This window comes from Schistocerca serialis, chromosome 1, assembly GCF_023864345.2.
Source record: "Schistocerca serialis cubense isolate TAMUIC-IGC-003099 chromosome 1, iqSchSeri2.2, whole genome shotgun sequence".
Lineage (NCBI taxonomy): Eukaryota > Metazoa > Arthropoda > Insecta > Orthoptera > Acrididae > Schistocerca > Schistocerca serialis.
In genome coordinates this window covers 1,131,841,572-1,131,861,642 of record NC_064638.1, presented here as the reverse complement: position 1 = coordinate 1,131,861,642, position 20,071 = coordinate 1,131,841,572, and the positions used below count along the sequence as shown (strand labels likewise).

The 20,071-nt window shown below is 40.7% G+C and overlaps 1 protein-coding gene across 4 annotated transcripts in view; it reads left to right on the top strand.

The window, feature by feature from the left end:
• LOC126417107 (carboxypeptidase Q-like) overlaps positions 1-20,071 on the top strand; it is an 88,963-nt gene that overhangs the window by 10,142 nt on the left and 58,750 nt on the right. For all 4 annotated transcript variants that reach the window (XM_050085018.1, XM_050085026.1, XM_050085011.1 and 1 more), the window contains exons 3-4: positions 2,664-2,913; positions 13,642-13,882. In XM_050085018.1, coding sequence (XP_049940975.1) covers positions 2,664-2,913; positions 13,642-13,882 — 491 coding nt within the window. The remainder of the gene's footprint in view (positions 1-2,663; positions 2,914-13,641; positions 13,883-20,071) is intronic.

The following is a 20,071-nucleotide window of genomic DNA, read 5'->3' as shown; positions in this document are numbered from 1 at the left end:
AACGAATCAGGCCTTTTAAAAGTCACACAATACCTGTAGAATAATAGACATAACACAGTGGGTAATAACTGACAATAACGAACATAGTGGAACCAACATTTTATTGGTCGTCACCTATAGTGTTGGTTTACACATCTCCATTTCTTTCAAGAGGCCAACTTTTTTCTGAGGTTATTTGTGAAAGCAGTGAAGGTATTTTAAATCTGTCTTGCGGACTCCAATGAAATGCGAATTTTTGTCACCAAATGTATTTTGCTTTATTGAAATAAAATAACATCAGTGGTCTTAATGAAACATTTGTAGCATTTGGTTTGCTTTCTCCATCTAAAAAAAAGTTCATTACAAAAGATGATGATGCTAGTACTTAAGATTTTTGCTCACACATTTAGGAATATAGAATTCCTTACATTTTTTGTCAACTTATGTCTACTTGTCCTTGAGATCTTCAAATTTGTCAGCAAAAAATGCTAAGCTTGTCTGGAAATCAGGGAAATATCGGGAAATTTCACTTTACTTCTGGATTATGTGAATCAATATCTTATGTAATTTATTTTCTATTGCATTTAATTCATTTGACACCAGTTTTCACTTAAAATTTTTAATTAATTCCAGTGAAAGTTATCAAGTTCTTCCTCGAAGTCTTAAAATTATGTGGCTTTTTCAAGCAAACTTTGTGTGATTTTATTTTTATGTTGATGTCTTTAGTTTTTACATAGTTATTTAATGTTAGTATGTGCTAATTTTTTTATCAGTGTGAGAGAGCATTTCATAAAATAGTTGTTTGCTGCCTTTAGTTAGCTTCCAGTTGCAAATTTTTATTGCAAGATAATTGAGACCAGTTTTTCTTTGGAAGTGCGGGATACTCGTTTAAGACCGTACAAGAATTTGAAAATGTAGTTTTTGAATTATTTACCAGACTGCGGAAGCCTAGCCAATTTAAGCATAAATGAATGTAATCCAGAAATTAAAATTTCCATTTTTTAATTTTTATTTTTTAATGAAATCATAAATACACAATAAATACAGCAATATTCGAACTATTTTTTGACATCATCTCCACTAGAACTGAGAGATTTGTCATATTGTAAGAGCAGCTTTCATATTCTTGTGTCATTGAAGTCTGCTACCTGGGAATGAAACCAGCTTGTGGCTGCCATTTTCAGCTCTTCATCATTGTGAAAGTGCTGATGGAGGACAGGAATTTCTTGAGAGAGCAAACTCAAGACTGTTCACAGTAGATGATCAAACAGCTCCCAGCCAAACTCCTTCAGAACAGTTGTACACTAAGCCGTACATGGCTGGGCATAGTTATGGAACAGCATAACACCTATGCTGAGCCTTCCACTCGTTTCGTTTTGAATGACCTGCTACAATTTGTGGAGTGTTTTACAGTAATGGCCAGCTTTCACTGTATCACCTCTGGGGAGGAAGTCAGTGAGCAGAATGTCCTTCCTGTACAAGAAAACCACACGTCACTTTCCGCACTGACGCGTTCTGAAGCCAGTGCATTGACTTCTGCTTGGTTCTTGGGCTGAGGTCAGCAACCTACGTCTCATTGCCCATGATGATCCTGACAATGCTCTTGTTACTGTCATTATGATACTGCTGCAGAAATGTCAGTCCTGCTCCAAAGTGTTTAGGGTCATAATTTATGGGACACACCTGATGGCCTTTCTTTATAAGCAGGTGCTGGTGACAGTTTCATGCAACAAGGGTCACAATATCTACGCAGAATGGCTGCTGAGATCCATAATTGTGGAGTGGTGATTCTCCATAATGCGCTGCTACAACAACATTGTCATTGATGAGGGTGTCCATAGCCGTCTTCAATGTTAAAAGTTCAGCAACGTTCAGAACATTCCCTTGGCCAGCGACTTCTCATCTGTTTTTCTCATGGCTCTTGCCCCAGGAACTTTACATGGCTGATAATGAATTTTGACTGAACTTCTCAGCTGGCAGAAGAGAGGATAAAAAATGAGATTTGCAGCCACTGCTTCAGTGCTACCGACAACAGTCAAGTCATGGCGAGCCTACATGTAATTATTTGTTGTTACTCTGTTGGGCATACACTGTATTTCTGGCTAAATAAGTTAACTATTTTTTTAAAAATAGTGGAACTTAATTTTTGGATGACCCTTGTTCTGTCTGTGCTTTCACACGTGTGTTTTAGAACTTTGTAGTTTAATTTTCGTACGTAGTGCATATTGAAAAGCAGACTGCTAAAGGTTAATAAGAATCTGGGAGTCATAACTTAAAGCAGGTGACAGCAGGTGAAAGGAAGAGTAAATACTGCTAATTAAATCTATATAGAAAAGCAATGCCAAACATTCTGTAATAAATTAAAAGTAAAAATCATCCAATGGAAAAACTGAAGTACAGTATTTTGTTATCAGGACTGTCAGGAGGAAGATGGCAATCTTAACAGCAAATTGTTGAATGCAGTTTGGATCTGATTTGTATCTTTTTTAATTTGCCATGTGTCAAAATTTAAACAAGCTAGACTTGATGGCAACTTTCTCAGATAATTTCTTGTTAGTTTTGTTTTCTTCAGCTCTTTTGTGACTTTGTGTGTGTGTGTGTGTGTGTGTGTGTGTGTGTGTGTGTGTTCGCGCTCCTCCCCCCTGCTACCCATCTTTATTGATTTATAATCATATGCATTGCAGGTTCCAGGAAAAATTGTTGTATTTAATGAGCCCTTTAAATCTTATGGTGAAACAGTTCAGTATCGCACCCAGGGTGCAAGCAAAGCTGCTCGCCTGGGTGCTGTTGCGACATTGATTCGTTCTGTTACTCCATTCTCGCTGGCTACTCCTCACACTGGACAACAGGATTATGCTGACAATGTTACACACATTCCCACTGCTTGCATCACTGTTGAGGATGCTGAAATGTTGCACAGAATGGCCAAGAGGGGTAAGTTAATTACTTGCATATATAATCCAGGTCTGTGTGTACCTAGCAGTAATCTTCAAACATGAAACTGAAATTTGTATACAGCAGGATACAAGTATTTCCCATCTCCATTTGAATGCATTAAAGATAAATTTAATTAGATCTGTGATGTTATATAATACAAACAATGATCAGATGAAGACATAAAATATCTGATTATCAGTTCACAAGTCTTCAGCAGATTGACAGAGAGAAAAATGAGAGCTGGGGAAATGTAACAGAAGTATGCGCAAAAAGTGGTAAGAGCTCCTTCAACTTCAGATTGAAAAAATGGATATCACCTGCTAGCTGAGGTAAGAGAGGACGACCCTTGTCCAGCTGCAGACAAAAGCAGTTTGCTATAGAATCACAAGGAGAATGATTTAGGGAGTTTGGTGATCAGGCAGAAAAAGATGAGTCACTCTGTAAGGTAAGGTTTTGATTCACAGAACCCAGTATATTGACCTGGACGGCTGGCATTCATTAGACACAAAGTTAATGCCAGGACTGCCCCAGAGAGGCGTAATAGAACCACACCTGTTTTCTGCACACCTAAACGGTCCATAGGTTAGGGTGGGCAGCAATCTGAGACTGCTGTTACACCATTGTGTATGGGAACATTTCGTTGACTGCCTATAGTGGGAGCCAAGCTGACTTGGACAGAATTTATGTGTGGTGTTTGGTTTAAACATAGATAAATGTAAGTTAATGTTTGTGGGTAGGAGAAGCAGTCCTGTTATGTTTGAATACAGTGTTTATTGTATGCAGTGTGACTTAATCATGTCTATATCTAAGCGTAACATTACAAAGTGATATGAAATCCAACAAACACATAACGTCAGGTGTAGGAAAGATGAAGGACTGGCTTTGACTTACTGTGAAAGTGTGGTACACTGGATGCTGCATACAGATCACTGGTGTGATCCATTCTTGAATACTGAATGAGTTTTTGGGGTTACTATTATATCATCTTTTAGAAAGATATCGAAGCATTTCAGAGACATCCCATGAGATTTGTTGCCTGTCAGTTTGAGAGTGTTATGGAAATACTCCATGAGCTTAAATGTGAATCCTTGAAGGGAAAGAGGCAGTCATTTCATAAAATAAAAGTACAAAATAGTTTTAGTTGTTGTCTTCAGTCTGAATGTTAGGATGATGCAGCTCTACTTTGGTTTGATGCTGATCGCCTCCACACTTCTCTATCCTATGCAAGTCTCATTAACTCCAAATAGCTATTGCAACCTACATATTTTGAATGTGCTGTATTCAGCCCTTAGTCTCCTAGTCTCCCTCAACAATTTTACCCCCTCCCCACACACTTCCCTTCATTAAAAAATTGCCAGTTCTTAGATGCCTCAGGTGATATCCTATCAACCGATCCCTTCTGTTAGTCAAGTTTTGATATAGACTTCTTTTCTCTCAATTCGATTCAGCACCTTCTCATTAGTTATTCAACCTACCCATATAATCTTTAGCATTCTCCTTTAGCACCACAATAGTTCCTGGATACAACCAGCATTAAAAATTCTTGTGGAACTCTAAAAAGACCAATTACTAAAATGAAAACATCCACAATTTAGAGAATGTGCTAGGAATTTCAAGAGGGTCCTTCAAGAAAATTAATTGCTAAGGCCAAATTTCTGAGTAATAAGACTGTCTGATAACAAGTCAAAGCTATATGGGGAACTTTGAGTACTGAAATAGGGAAGACAGATAAAAAACAGGATATTGTTATCAAACACACAGAAGAGTCACTACTAAAAAAAGATGATTTGCAAAATTATATAAACAACTATTTCATAAGTGTAGCAACTTCATTAAGTTTGAAATTCACAAATCAAGGGAAGGCAGAATGCTCAAAAGCTGCTTGCAGCATGAGGATATATGCAGTAAATGAATATGAAGTGTTAAAAGGGTTGAAACATGAAACATTGGCATTTGTAGATGAGGTGCTGGTGTATGTCATAATAAAGGCTGCTTCTGAAATTGCAAGGCTTTTGGCATACATTGCCAACATATTATTTAGTGAATCAGTGTTTCCAGAAGGTTGAAAATCTCAACAGTGAAGCAATTATTTAAAAATAGTGACAATATGAGATAGAAAACTGTTGGCCAATTCACTCCGTTCACCTTACTAAAAAAAAAAAAAAAAAATAGAACTGACAATAAGTTACTGCACAGTAATCAGCCTGTCTTGCAGGTAGGTAAAAACATAGAAACAGCTGAGTTAATTTAGGTTATATATATTGTATTGTATTTGGTGCTGTTTATCATATTGGAATCCTCATGTATTCAAGGTACAGGCAAAAAGAGGTTTGAATAATATTTACGAAACTGAACACAGACTGTAGGACTGACGCCACTTTGCTCCAATCACAAAATTAATTTTGCATCACAGAGGGGAAAAAAAGTTTATGGAAATAGGAATACCACAAGACAGTAGTCTAGGCACCATATTGTTTATTGTTTATATAAATGACATGAATAAGAGTGCTGAAGCTATTGCTGTATATGACTACTAATAGTCCTCAAGTCTGTACACTCTTGGTTCTGTGCAAATAGGTTGACATTAAATGTAGATAAAACAAATTGCACGTAATTTGAGAAACATTTGTCATTGGCAAATCTCAAAGTATTTGCTTTTCCCTGGAATTTAATTCCTTCTCCATTTTTTTTTTTTATTTTTTTTTTATATTCCTTCTCCTTTTTTTTTTTTTTTTTTTTTGCTCGCTCGGTACACAGAGTAACATGGAAGATAGGCTGCAACCTGGTCTCTTTCACTTCTCAACTACTGCTATCCTTTCATTTCCTTCGACTTTAATAACTGCTGTCTGGAAACCGTACAAGCGGTAAATAATCTTTTGCTTCCTGTATTTTGTACCAGCTACCTTCATAATTTCAAAGATTGTGTTCCAGTCAACTTTGTCAGAAGCTTTCTCTCAATCTGCAAATGCTATGAGCATACAACTTGTCCATGATAAGTTGATGACTGGCATGGCAGTTGGTGGTAAAGGGAGGAGGTGTATCTTCCCACTGCATTAAGACTGTTGAGGGGAGAGGAAGGGTGAGGGAAAGGCAGTGTCAGCTGCTTTACCCAGTGCTGGCACCATTACCCTTAACATAATGTACAGTAATACTTTGTGTCTAGGGCAAGCTTAATGTTGGCAGTGGTCAGGGACAAATGAATATCTTTCATTGTAGGAAATGCTTGACACAGTGCTGTATTGTAAATTCATATTTATTCTGAACGGATGATGGTAAACCGGTAAGGGTAAATACGAATTTACATTGCAGCACTGTGTAATGCATTTCCTATTTCCTACCATATGTTTCTGCTGTGTTGATAGTCACCTGAAAATGTATTTTAATATTTGTCAACTAGTGTCGCTTTTCTTCCCTTCTGACGGCACCAGTAAAATCATTGGCTCACAAACAAGATGTAGGTTTGCCTTTCTTTAACTGATCTAAGATAAGTCGTAGGGTCAGTGTTGCCTTAAGTGTTCCTACATTTCTCTGGAATCCAAACTAATTGTTCCTGAGATCAGCTTTTATCAGTTTTTCCATTATTCTGTAAACAAATCATGTCAGTATTTTGCAGTTATGATGTATTAAACTGAACATTCAGCAATATTCACATCTTTCAGTGCCTCTCATCTTTGGAATTGAAATTATTACATTCTTCTTTAAGCCTGTCTGATATTTTGCACACCAGATGGAATGTTTTTGTTATGGCTGGCTCTCCCAAGATCTAAATAACTGAGGTAATGTCATCTACACCAAGGGCTCATTTCCACTTACATCTTTCAGTGCTATATCAAATTCATTTCACGGTATCATATCTCCTGCCTCATCTTTGTCTACTTTTTTCTATTTCTGTAATATTCTCTTCAAGTTTATTTCCTTTGTACAGCCTGTCTGTGCTCCTTCCACCTTTGTACTTTCCTTTCTTTACTTAGAACTGGCTTATCTGAGTTCTTGATATTTATGCAGCAGCTTCTCTTTTTCCCTAAGGTCTTATTAATTTTCTTAGAGTTGCATCTATTTTTTCCCTAGTTATGCATTCTTCTATGGCCATGCATTTGTCCTCTAGCCATTTTTGCATAGCCTTTAGCACTTTATGACAACCTCATTTTTAGACATCTGTATTCCCTTTCACCTGCTTCATTTGTCGAATTTTCCGTCAGTTGAATTCAACGTCTCCTGTATTGTACAAGTTCAACTAGACTTTGTATTTTTTCTTGTCAGACATGCTGGTGTATTTTTGGGGAGAAATACAGCTCATAGCCAAAGCAAAGAGAGTGTAAAATGCAGAACTGCAATAACAAGAAGAGCATTTCTGAAAAAGATACATTTGTTCACATCAAATATAAATTTAAATGTTAGGGACCCTTTTCTGGAAGTATTTATCTGAAGTGTAGCCCTGTACAGAAGTGAAATATTGATGTAAACATTTCAGACAAGAAAAGAATAGAAGCTATTGAAATTTAGTGCTGAAGAAGAATGCTGTAGAATAAATAGGTAGATTGAATGCCTAATGATGAGATACTGAATTGAATCAAGAATAAAACAACATTATGGCACAACTTGATTAAAAGAAGGGATTTCTTGTTTTATTTAGTGTGTAGCACTACATGTGAAACACGCTCAAGAATACGTAAAAAATACAAAAATAAATAAGAATTAAATATAAATGATACATTAAAAACCAGTTATTATATGCTAATGCCCAGCCTCCTTATCCTGTCAAGGCTTGATGGTGTTGTCACAAAAACTCATTTTGGATCATCCTTTCAAATTACTATCCTCAACAATGCGCTGGATGGTCTGGCTCAGTGATCCACAATTACAACTTGGGCTGGGCTGCCCATTTGTGCAGTTTGTACCCATACACTTTGTGTCATGTTCAGATGGAATTTATAGTCTTTCACTGAAGCCGTGGGAGCTTAAAGCTCTTGGGCATGTGTAGAGGGTCTATAAGAAGTATTTCAGTTGGCACATTCGTAGTTCAGGTTTTGTGCCATTCGCTGACAACGTTGAAGTTCCTATTGGCAAGCTGTTGTGCCAGTCACAGAGGTAGATTTCTGGAGCAAAGTTGGATTGTTGGCAGCCTGGGAATATGGATGGGAAGTTGAAGATTATGTATTATTTTGGAATATTATTTCAACAGGGGTTTCTTGCCTTCTTAACAGAGGAGAGGCTATGTGACCGAGTATTGGAAGCCACTGTAGTGAATTAGTTCTTACATACATAAATATGATTATCATGGTTGTATTGACCTGGGTGTCTTATCTTATTTACATGAGGGCTGTTCAAGCACACTGGAGTACAATATTCTACCATAGACATCACTGAAGAGAGTGCAGAGATTAGAAGTGTTTCTGCTGTTGCTCCTCAGTTAGACTGTAGAGTTTCTGGAATGAGGGTGTATCATGTGCTTCATTTCCAAAAAGTTATTTCATGGTGCTTCCTGAAAGATAATATCCTATCTAGAGTCTTTCCAAGATAACTTTGATGGCTGCTTGGGAAGCACTGTGCTGTTCGTATGCACCTCCAGATATGGTCCATTGCTCTATTGTTTAAGTGGAAACTGCGGACTTTGATTTTAGAAAGATTGGATGTTAATTTCCACATGTTTAAATATTTATTTAGTTTGTTGAGATCATCAGTTAGTGTGTTTCCAGCACTTCTGAACTCCTTGTGCTGAACTGCAAGTGCTAGATAGCAGCATAACAAAACTTCTTTGTCAGAAATATAAAGGTTGAAAAGTATAGGGACTAATACTGACTCCTGAGCTAGTTCATTATTTAGTTTCCTTTCTTTGCGCATAAGATTACCCTGGCCTACTTTTAAGTGTACTGTCTGAGACGAAATTATGGATAACCTCCAATGTGGTAGGGCACGGGGTGGCTGATCAACTTATATAACAGCCCTTCTTTCCACACTGTATCGGAAGTGGCAGTCAAGTTAACAGAGACTATTTATATCTTCAGTTTTTTCTTAAGCCAAGCTTTGATGTGTACAGTTAGGCTTAGAACCTGGCTTGTGCAGCTGCTGTTTGGTCTGAAACCTGCTTGTTCTACAGGAATGTTTTCCAGGATTCTAGTGGCTGTCCTATTTATCAGAAGTATCTCCAGAAGTTTATAGCAGCAGATGAGAAGTGCTTTTGGATGATAACTTTCTACTTTATCTGCAGATTTCTTTGGTTTCAGAACAGCGATACATTTGATAATTTTGAAAGCTTTTGGTGGATGTCCCAATTTTGGAATTGATGTAAAAATATTCGTGAGCCATACCCTACCTAGTCCTCTTACCACAGCGGTAGTAATCAAATAATACACAAGACTGATCCAATTAAATATGGTTTTACTCACAAACCTCTGAGCAATAATGGAAATAAGCCTCTTGTGACTCCACACATAACAAGACAAAAGAATCATACAGAAGGTGCAACTAAGCAATACACACAACAACTGATGTGAATGGTGGAAACTAAGATAACTTAATGAGAGTGCTTCAATGCTGCTCTGTGTGTGTATATGTGTGAGCGCTGGTAGAAGGCATGGTGGAGACCATGCTGCATGTATGCTTCCTTCAGGCAGCCTCTGGTGGGCAGCCTGTTTTGATACAGTTGGTGGTTGAGTTAAGTATACATGTATGGTGACACTGCACGCGCACACACACGCACACGCACACACACACACACACACACACACACACACACACACACACACACACACACACACGGTAGAAGCAGGATACAGCATACCTCTCCCTCATGCGAAGAGTGGGCCAGACGATGGAGGAGACATCGACGGCCTGATGAGAGACACGTTCATCAGATCTTGAGTGGTGGCAGCTGGTGTCGATGGTGGAGGCAGGACGATGTGCTGGTCGGGCACCAGAGCATAGGGCCAGAACACGTGGAGATGGGAGTACGGCCATAGGTGATGAGCCAGCACAGCGTCCGACGATAGAGTTGGGGAAAAAATGCCATCGTCATCTCTGCATCGTCATCAGCAGGAAGGTCCCGTTGCAGAGGATACGGGGTTGGTTGCACAAGCAATGATGGCTGAAGCGATGGTGACGAGGTGACCGGTGGAGGTGGCCCAACCAGAGCAGCAAACTGTGGCAATGGACCTGAGGCCAGAGATGGATCAGGTCCTGGCGCTGGGAAGTTGGAACCACAGTGCGCCACACATGGAGGAGGCAGCCAGTAGGATGGGGTGCCTCTAAAGCGAGTGACAGTGATCTCAAGGTGAAGGGCCACACCCATGAGCCAGTAATTTTTGGCAGTGAGTGGGAGTGCAACTGATCAAAGTGACAAGCCACCAGCCCGTCGGCCTTATTGACATTGCGAGGACTGCGTTCCTGGCAGTGGACAGCAGTGGCCGGTATCCACTTGGACCGATGACCAAGCCCTCGTGCCCACGCTGGTGATCCCGGTTCAGAGCAGCTGGATGAACCCCACTGAGGCAGTTGTGATGCAGAAGATGGAGGAGCGTGCATGCCTCTCAGCTGGGCTCCACACCCCCATAGCCTGAAGTGATAAGTGCTCAGGAAATGGAGAAGGGTGTCATTCTGCACAGAATCCACAACAAACTTTTTCATTTGAGGCTTGAATGTACACACTAGTTCTTCGCCATTTGAATGAGGGTGGGACAGCGGAGCCATAATATGATGATTGCCGTGACGGGAACAAAACAACTGGAAGGTGTGAAAAATGAACTGGGGTCCATTATTGGAAACTAAGGTACAAGGCAACTCTTCTATAGAAACTTTTTCATTTGAGGCTTGAATGTACACACTAGTTCTTCGCCATTTGAATGAGGGTGGGACAGCGGAGCCATAATATGATGATTGCCGTGACGGGAACAAAACAACTGGAAGGTGTGAAAAATGAACTGGGGTCCATTATTGGAAACTAAGGTACAAGGCAACTCTTCTATAGAAAAAAAAAACTCTCAGAAGCATAGGAATTGTGACCTCAGCCGATGTTGACACACACTGGAGAATTTAAGGAAACTGGGAAAATGCATCCACAACCAAGAGTGTACTTTTAGAAGGGACTTAAACAAAGTCTACATGAATGCGTTTTCATTGATGGCATGTAGCGGGCACGGCCTGTGGGACAGATATGGCCTGGAAGTTACCTGTTGTCAGGCATACTGCTTACAAGCTGCAACAAAATTGACAATTTCACCAGTCCTTGGACAGAAAAATGTCTCCTAGCTAACAATTTAGTGCGCGAAAGACCCCAATGGCCCAGGTGGAGAAGATGTAGAAGACGATGCTGTAATGTGATGGGAATGACTAATTTGGGAGAGAGGGATTCTGTACACAACAGCAAAACCCCATCAAAACCAAGAGAGGTAATAGCATAAGGAAAAATAGTTTTGCAGGGGGTCTGAAGGCTGACCTGGCAGTTTATCTAGCCAGCCTTGTCGAAGAAACCGAACCACCTGGTGGAGAACCAAGTTGGTGGCAGTGGCAGCTGCTATGTCCGAGCTTGTGATTGGGAAACCCTCAGTTGCGGCCTGCATTTCAGTATCAGGATGGAAGCAAAGCAATTCTTCATGATCAAAGTCTAGATCCGGCCCCAAAGGAATGTGGGACAATATGTCCACATTGCCATGTTTTGATGTAGGTCAGAAATGAATTTTGTAATTGTAGTGAAACAAGAATGACATCCAGTGTTGTAGATGGTGTGCTGCTATGTCAGTCAAGGGTGTGTGAGGGTTAAACAGGTTCATGATCAAAAAAAGATGAAAATTTGATTTGTAAAAAAAAAAAAAAATGGAAATTTCTTGAGATAATAAACTATGACTGCCCCTGGCAGGAATTTATGGTAATAAGCTATCTTCTCTAGGAAGGCCTGAAGCTTCTTCATGGATGGGGGCCGAGGCCTGGCAGAGGGCAAACTCCATCCCACAAGCCCTCAAACTCCCCCAAATAAACAATAGAAGGTTGAAAAAAACTGAATTTTCATGAGGTTACACCATAAGCCTTTGGACTGTAAGACAATGTGCACATATTTTTCAAGTGATCACCCATAGAGGAGACCGTGAGAACTGTATCATCCAAATAATTAATGAAACCAGAGACAGGCATAGTCAGTTGTTCTAAAACTCGTTAATGAGTATGAGTCAGCACTGCTCCACGTGTATGTAGTTGTGAGTCAGTGGTAGGTGGCCCAGTGGAGACTGTGCCAAGTGCACACTTCCAAAGATGGCCTCTAGTGGCCGGCTTTTGCAGATAGTTTACAGTTGATTTAAGTACTCACGAGGGGCGACACTACACTCGGCACACACACACTCACTTTCACACACACTAGTAGCAGGATACAGCAATAGCAAGGTAGAAACTCAGGGTGTATCTCTTAAATCTGGTGCATTGCCTGTCATTACAAATAATGTATAATTCAATGGAACACATTGTGAGGTGTCAAGAGATAATTAATTAGGTAATGAAAGGCAAGGTAGGAGGTAAAAATTCAGGAGATCAAGCAAGGCTTGACAACTTCTACAGTACTAAGCAGGTTCAAGTGGATGTAGGTTGCATACATGGAGAGATTTGCACGGGATAGACTAATGTGGAGAGCAGCATCAAACCATTCTTCAGACTGAAGATCACCACAACAACAACAGTCTCCAATTAACTAATTATTTCCCAAAAGGACTTTTTTTATAAAATTTACAAACTTGTAACTAAATACTGATATCCCTCTCCTTTCATATTGAAGTGGGAAGTCGGGTGTCTCTCTACAAGAAATGATAGTACTATAAAGAATTAGTATACATGTCACTTGTTACTTATGTTATTGCTCTCTGAACTGTTGTGAAGGTAATCATTTCATAGCATTCTGTCTTAAATGTCTTCATTGATGAATTCGCTCTGTGTTGTTTATGAAGAAATTTATTTTGGAAAATTTGGGATTGAGATGAGAATGGAGAATATGAGATGCTTTCTGCACACAAAAATATGGTGCAAGGTCTTCCAATATTATGACTACACCAGATATATTTAAAAGATGATTTTCTGTGGTGACATTCTTGGATAAACATTTCAAGGATTTCTTGCTTTGTATGTAAACAAATTTGACATGGCAAGAAATCTGTGAAACAATTACCCAGTATATCTCAGTTATTTCTACCTTTCTGTTTGTGTGAATTTCAGACAAAAACCTTTAATGGCTGCTTACTTATCTTATGTCCTTTCTTTCCTTTTGGGTATTGTAACTAGAATAACTTTCTATAATTTAACAACAAAGTCAATCAATTTGTGACAAAATAATATAATTGGATTGGTAAAAATTCTACTCGCCAAGTGGTGGCAGAACACACACAAAAAAGAAGGCTATAATTAGGCAAGCTTTCAGAGCCAATGGCTCCTTCTTCCGGCAGAAGGATTGAAGGGTAAGGAAGTCTGGTAAGTCTTCCCTGACACACAGTATTGAGTGACTTTTCCAAAATCTGTCCCCTTTCCTAAACCTCTCCAGTCCTTTTCCTTCACCCCTCTTCCTTCCCCTTCAATCCTTCTGCCTGAAGAAGGAGCCACTGGCTTTTAAAGGTTGCGTAATTGTAACCTTCTTTTATGTGTGTGTTCTGCTTCCACTTGGTGAGTAATTTTTTATCTATCCAATTATATTGTCTTTCTATAGTTTACTTGCCAGAAGTTACAGTGATGTCTCTCTATATAATGTTTTACTTTTAGGTGATAAATTGGTGATACATCTCAAGATGGAAGCACACACTCTTAAGCCAGCTACATCACGAAACACAATTGCAGAAATAGTTGGCAGTTCAGAGCCGGAGAAAGTAGTTGTCGTCTCTGGTCACCTTGATAGTTGGGATGTAGGACAGGGCGCCATGGATGATGGAGGTGGAGCCTTCATCTCATGGAATACTCTTGTTATACTGAAGAAGCTTGGTCTGAGACCAAGGAGGACAATCAGGTATGCAAGAGGTATTATTGATGAATTTAAATGTAAGATATAACAGGTAATTAAAGGGATTTTCAGAACTGAAAATTCAGTCATTTCATCAAGAAAATGTTTGTTGTTACACTCAAGTAATTGTCATATCGGAATAAAATTTTTTTCACGCATTAATAGAAGACATTTGGTGGACTATCTTATGCAACTGTGTTCAAAATTGTAGCTGGGATTATGCCGGTACCACCAATCGAGAATGGGATGACTTGATTATTGTGGCGTACCTAACAGTTAAAGCTTGTGTAGTTGCTCTTTCAATCAGCATCCCATACAGGCTAACCAGTGGCATCTTTACCAATGGTTACTTGTACTTAAGGTACATGGGCTACTCAAGGGTCTGTTTTAAAAGGATGGCTCAAGGTAGTCGTAGGCTTGAGCCGCGTACATCTGCTTTCATGCCCCATAGCTAATACAAATATATTCAGATTTGATTTAATACTTGATTAAATTATTATAGATTCTCAGAGAGCTGAAAAAGTTATCTCTCAGCTTGTCTGACACACTGCCAGTTTTGGTGCAACTTCTGCAGAAAGGCCAAGCGAGCAACAGCTGTCCACATTCCCAGCCTTGGGATTCACCTATATCATAAAATAAATTTCTACAATACGTACGGCTGTTGGTAAATTATTGCATCAAGAAATTACCTGTTTCTGACGACGCTGCTCTTCTTTGTACCTGGACTTGCCCATACCGGTCACCTAGCCGGGCCTACTGTGGCATGCGCTAAATCCTGAGCCCTGGGCCTGCTAGCATTCAGTTGTACAACAATTTCACTTCCCCTTACATCACCTCCAGGTGGCCAAATCGCTCTCCTACAAAGCATAACCTTACATCATACTTATCAGGATACTTCTCCATGTTTTAATTTTGCTTGACGTCCCTAAATTTCATTTCTCACTAAGCGGATGCAACATTTCTTATTACACAGATTGCTTCTGACGCTAACAATATGTGAAATATTTGCATTTCATTATATGGTGCCCCTGAAGTTGCTAAAGACTCTTTTGTAAGTGCATGGCAAGCACATACCCTGTAGTTATTGCAGCACCTACTTTCTTTCTTGTGCTGTAATCTCCTATCCCAAACTAGCTTTACTTCTTGTTTTTTCAAGTATGATGTTGATGTTGCTATGTCCTCAGTTTTGCTTTCTTTCATTGGCATCCCCATTCGCTTCCCTCACATCACTTTTTGGTCAAAGCAAGTTTGCCCCTATCCTGGGTTTGACAAGCATTTTCAAATTATTTTCTGTAGTATTTATTGACTGGGAAGAATGCCTAAAAGAGCATGTAGTGCCTACAGTGTTGATGACCCTCTATGCACAATAACTCTATAGACTCATATATGCAATTAAAAGCAAACACAGTAGCCAATCCAAAGTGGTGAGGTCGTTATGGACCCTTGTGGTAGAGCCTCCTGATGGCACAGAGATCACACTTCTGCTAGCACCCCATGCATGCCAAGGAAAAGATGCCGGTCATACTGGGGCATCGAAACTCCCGGCAGTAACCATCATGCCAGATGATGTATCCTGTGGCATGAGAGATTCTTGATCAGATTGTGTGGTATCAGGCCAGACATTTTGCACACGAATCATATCAAACAGGACCAACACAATGGCCATTCTCATTTGGCCATTTCAGCAGACAGATCTGCATATTTCATTGTGGAAAGTTAGTCTTACTGATTTCCCTACCATGGCTATCCCATGGGAAGAGGAACAAGCCAGATGACTGGGAATTAACAGTTTACTAGTATCTGGTGTGTACTAAATCAGATAGAGATACTTCTATGGTGACAAAGCCATTATTTTCTGTGTTACACGTAGAAGATAAATTTGAAGAAGTTGACTGATTGGGAAAAATGCATGATGGAGCACTATTGATTAAGGCCTCCTCCGCTACACAATCTCAAGCTCTTGACACGTATGAATGATGGGTGATCTACCAGTGACTTGCCCTATATAGAATCTGAATTGGTACAATGCGTTGTCTTTGACAGAGACCTTGCAGTCCAGACAGACAAGCAGCTGGAAGCTAATCTCAAATGGTGAGTGTGCGTTTTGTCTGAAACTTACAGAAAGGTCCCAAGGATAATTGAACATATATAGGTGCATTCATCTTAGCCTTTGAAGGAAATGTGCTTCCAGAAAAAGCTTAAGTTGCGGTGTACATGAAACTTAATGTCCCCACCCATGAGGTGTTTAGATGTCTCCAATGTTTACCCTTTGGTCATATGTCATCCCGCTCCACAGCAAATCCAAAATGTGGAAAATACAGATGACCACTCCACGAAGGTTGTCCTTATGAACATCATGTTTGTGTGTCAATATAAGAATAATGTACTGAGGCAAAAAAAGGAAAAAAAAGTGAATGCCTGTATCCGTCAACTTGATGAACAATTCTGCAAAAGTCATTGCTTTCACTCCCTCCCACACCCCATCCTCCCCACCAACCTCAATTTTTTCCGAACCAGATATGAAACTGTCCTCCACTCTAGTGGTTGCCGCATCATTTTCTCCCACACTCTACCTCTTCTGCATCTACTTATGACAGGGCTCCCTCTCAGGACCCCTCTCCCTAAAAACTCACAGATCAGAATCCTCTGCCCTCTCTTCATCTGCCCTCCAGACTTAAAGTAGGTAAGCACTTGCAGGAATCTGGGCCACCATAAGTAGCAAAAAATAGAAGAAGAACAACAACAAGGCTATTGTGGTGACTCCGAAGTTGCCGATACCCCTCATCCTCCCCCCCTTGCCTTGGATGCTGAGATAACGCTTGTTGATGTTGTCGCACTTGAACTGGTGACAGACAGTAGTTGTAGGATGTGAGCGGCCCTCCTGCCTCCTTTACCCCAAACCAGGACACCCTCAAAGTGATGATCCAATGGAACTGTAATTGATACTACTGTAACTTACCGCAACTGCAACAGCTAATTTGTCTTATTCTGCAGTCTATATTGCCCTTCAAGAAACTCACATCAGTGATAACCATTCCCCAATGTTTTGTGATTACCGAGCAGGTTGGAATCATATTGGCCCCTGTAGGGCAACTGGAGGGATTTGCAGGGTGACTGCAAACTACGTCACCCATCACCATTTGTAATAATTGTCTGTCTCTAGGAAGGGCCCCTTATTTCCCTTGAGATTCCAATTCGGTTTTACAGAGAGTACTCTACTGCATTGGCTCCTTTATTTAGCTTGCACTTATCGTGAATCTCTTGCCCAACGTAAAGTCCCAAGTGACTGGAAAAAAGCGCAGGTGATGCCTGTATATAAGAAGGGTAGAAGGATGGATCCTCAAAATTACAGACCAATGCCCTTAACATTGGCTTGTTGCAGGATTCTCGAACATATTCTCAGTTCGAATATAATGAATTTCCTTGAGACAGAGAAGTTGCTGTCCATGCATCAACACGGCTTTAGAAAGCATCGCTCCTGCGAAACGCAACTTGCCCTATTTTCGCATGATATCTTGCGAACCATGGATGAAGGGTATCAGATGGATGCCATATTCCTTGACTTCCGGAAAGCGTTTGACTCAGTGTCCCACAGCTGACTCCTACGGTATGAGCATATGGGATTGGTTCCCAAGTATGTGAGTGGCTCGAAGACTTCTTAAGTAATAGAACCCAGTACGTTGTCCTCGATGGTGAGTGTTCATCGGAGGTGAGGGTATCATCTGGAGTGCCCCAGGGAAGTGTGGTAGGTCCGCTATTGTTTTCTATCCACATAAATGATCTTTTGGATAGGGTGGATAGCAATGTGCGGCTGTTTGCTGATGATGCTGTGGTGTACGGGAAGGTGTCATCGTTGAGTGACTGTAGGAGGATACAAGATGACTTGGACAGGATTTGTGATTGGTGCAAAGAATGGCAGCTAACTCTAAATATAGATAAATGTAAATTAATGCAGATGTATAGGAAAAAGAATCCTGTAATGTTTGAATACTACATTAGTAGTGTAGCTCTTGACACAGTCACGTCGATTAAATATTTGGGCGTAACATTGCAGAGCGATATGAAGTGGGACAAGCATGTAATGGCAGTTGTGGGGAAGGCGGATAGTCGTCTTCGGTTCATTGGTAGAATTTTGGGAAGATGTGGTTCATCTGTAAAGGAGACCTCTTGTAAAACACTAATACGGCCTATTCTTGAGTACTGCTCGAGCATCTGGGATCCCTATCAGGTCGGATTGAGGGAGGACATAGAAGCAATTCAGAGGCGGGCTGCTAGATTTGTTACTGGTAGGTTTTATCACCACGTGAGTGATAATTTCTTTTGTGGATGTTGCGACTTTGCTACCTTGGTTGCTTCATGATGATGTTTGTCATAGTGAACACTTCTCGGTCATCCTATCACTTTCCTGTCACCGCCACAATGGGCTCATCCAAGAGCCAATTGCCAGTTATGTACATCTGCTGTAACTTTCAGTCTTGGTCTGTGAGATAGCATCAACGAGATTGTGTACAATGTCACCAGTGCAATCACCCGCACTGCTGGAACTGCTTTTCCTCTTTCTTCAAACGCACTCTGTGACTGGGTAGTACCCTGACGGATGGAAGACATTGCAACAGCTATTTAGGATCATTGTAGGATCCTGCAATGTCTTAAGCAGTATCCTGCACATGCTGCCCTCTATACTTTTAAACGATTTCTTGCTAAGGTCTGCTATCCTATTAAGCATGGTAGGAATGAGTGCTGGGAATGCTTTAGTCCCCTCTTCAGGAAGTTATGCCTCTTCCTCCCCAGTGGGGGCCACGTCTGTAGTCTTCTGGGCCTCCAAAGATCAACAACTGTTCTGGGTCTTGTCCTTCAGGCTGATCTTTTGTACTGATGTATCAGTTCTTACTTGAACACCTTACAGCTCAAAGACAAGTTGAAGACAACCGTCTATGTTTCACCCCCTGCTAAGCTGAATTAGACAATGTCCACTCGCACTAAAGTGACCACCACCTACGTTCGGCATCAACGTGCACTAACTACTCAAAGATGGAAAGTGGCAACACTAGCATTGGAAGATTATAAAGCACGTTTGGGGTGGGGGGGTGGGGGGGGAGATGTGGAAAACAGTGCAGTCATTGTCGCAATGTTTGATTTATGTGAAATTCAAAACGACATTATCATTGACCTTTGGGCTGAGGGCAGAAGTGTTATTAATTTTTCAACGACGCATTTCGGCTTATTTAGGCATCTTCAGGTTATCTTTTCAAGATGGACGCAAGAGACACCAAGATCTGCATAACACGTTTGCGTTCACAGGAATGAGTAACAGAATTCTGCTATAGGCAGATCTTGGTGTCTCTCGCATCCATCTTGAAAAGATAACCTGAAGATGCCTAAATAAGGCGAAATGTGTCATTGTAAAATAGAAAACTAAAATTGCAACCAAGACTGTTTTTAACAAATACTGTTAAGCACTGTTTTGCTGTATGCCACATATAGATTGGAAGAATTTCTACAGCTAAGTTTGCAAACTGTTTATGTGCTGCCGTGGTTAAAGTATACTGTGCATGGCAAAATGGCACTATCCAAAACTGATGCCGAAGCAACTGTGGTGCACCACAAATGATAGTTGAAGGGGTGAATGTCAGCTGCGGAGACGTGTACGGGTGAACGGGCGTGCAACTGTTGAGCAACGGACTGCCCACATGAACCAAGGGCCTGCCAACTGTGTCTCCTCAGCGACCATTTAGTGAATGTTGTTGCATAAGGACACTGCACTAGACATCTGGTTCATGCACCCAATCTGACTGTTGTTCATTGAAAATGAAGGCTGGAGTTGCACTCTAACACTGCATCTGGATGTCCACTGAGCGGCGACAGGTGGCCTTTTCAAATGAATCACATTTTATGCTCCACCAGACAGGTGGCCATTGGTGTTTACTATGTAAAATGCCTGAAAGCAATGGGTACAGGCCAGAGCATGGAATGTTATGGTCTGGGGAATGTTTTCGTGGCATTCTCTGGGTGTTTTCATCATTCTGGAAGGCACAGTGGATCAACACAGGTATGCATGTATCCTGGGGGACCATGTCCGCCGACATGTGCAGTTCATTTTCTCCTGGAATGACGGTACATACCAACAGGACAGTGCAACATGCCACCCACCTCCCAATGTACGTGCGTAGTTTGAGGGGCACCAGGATGAGTTTA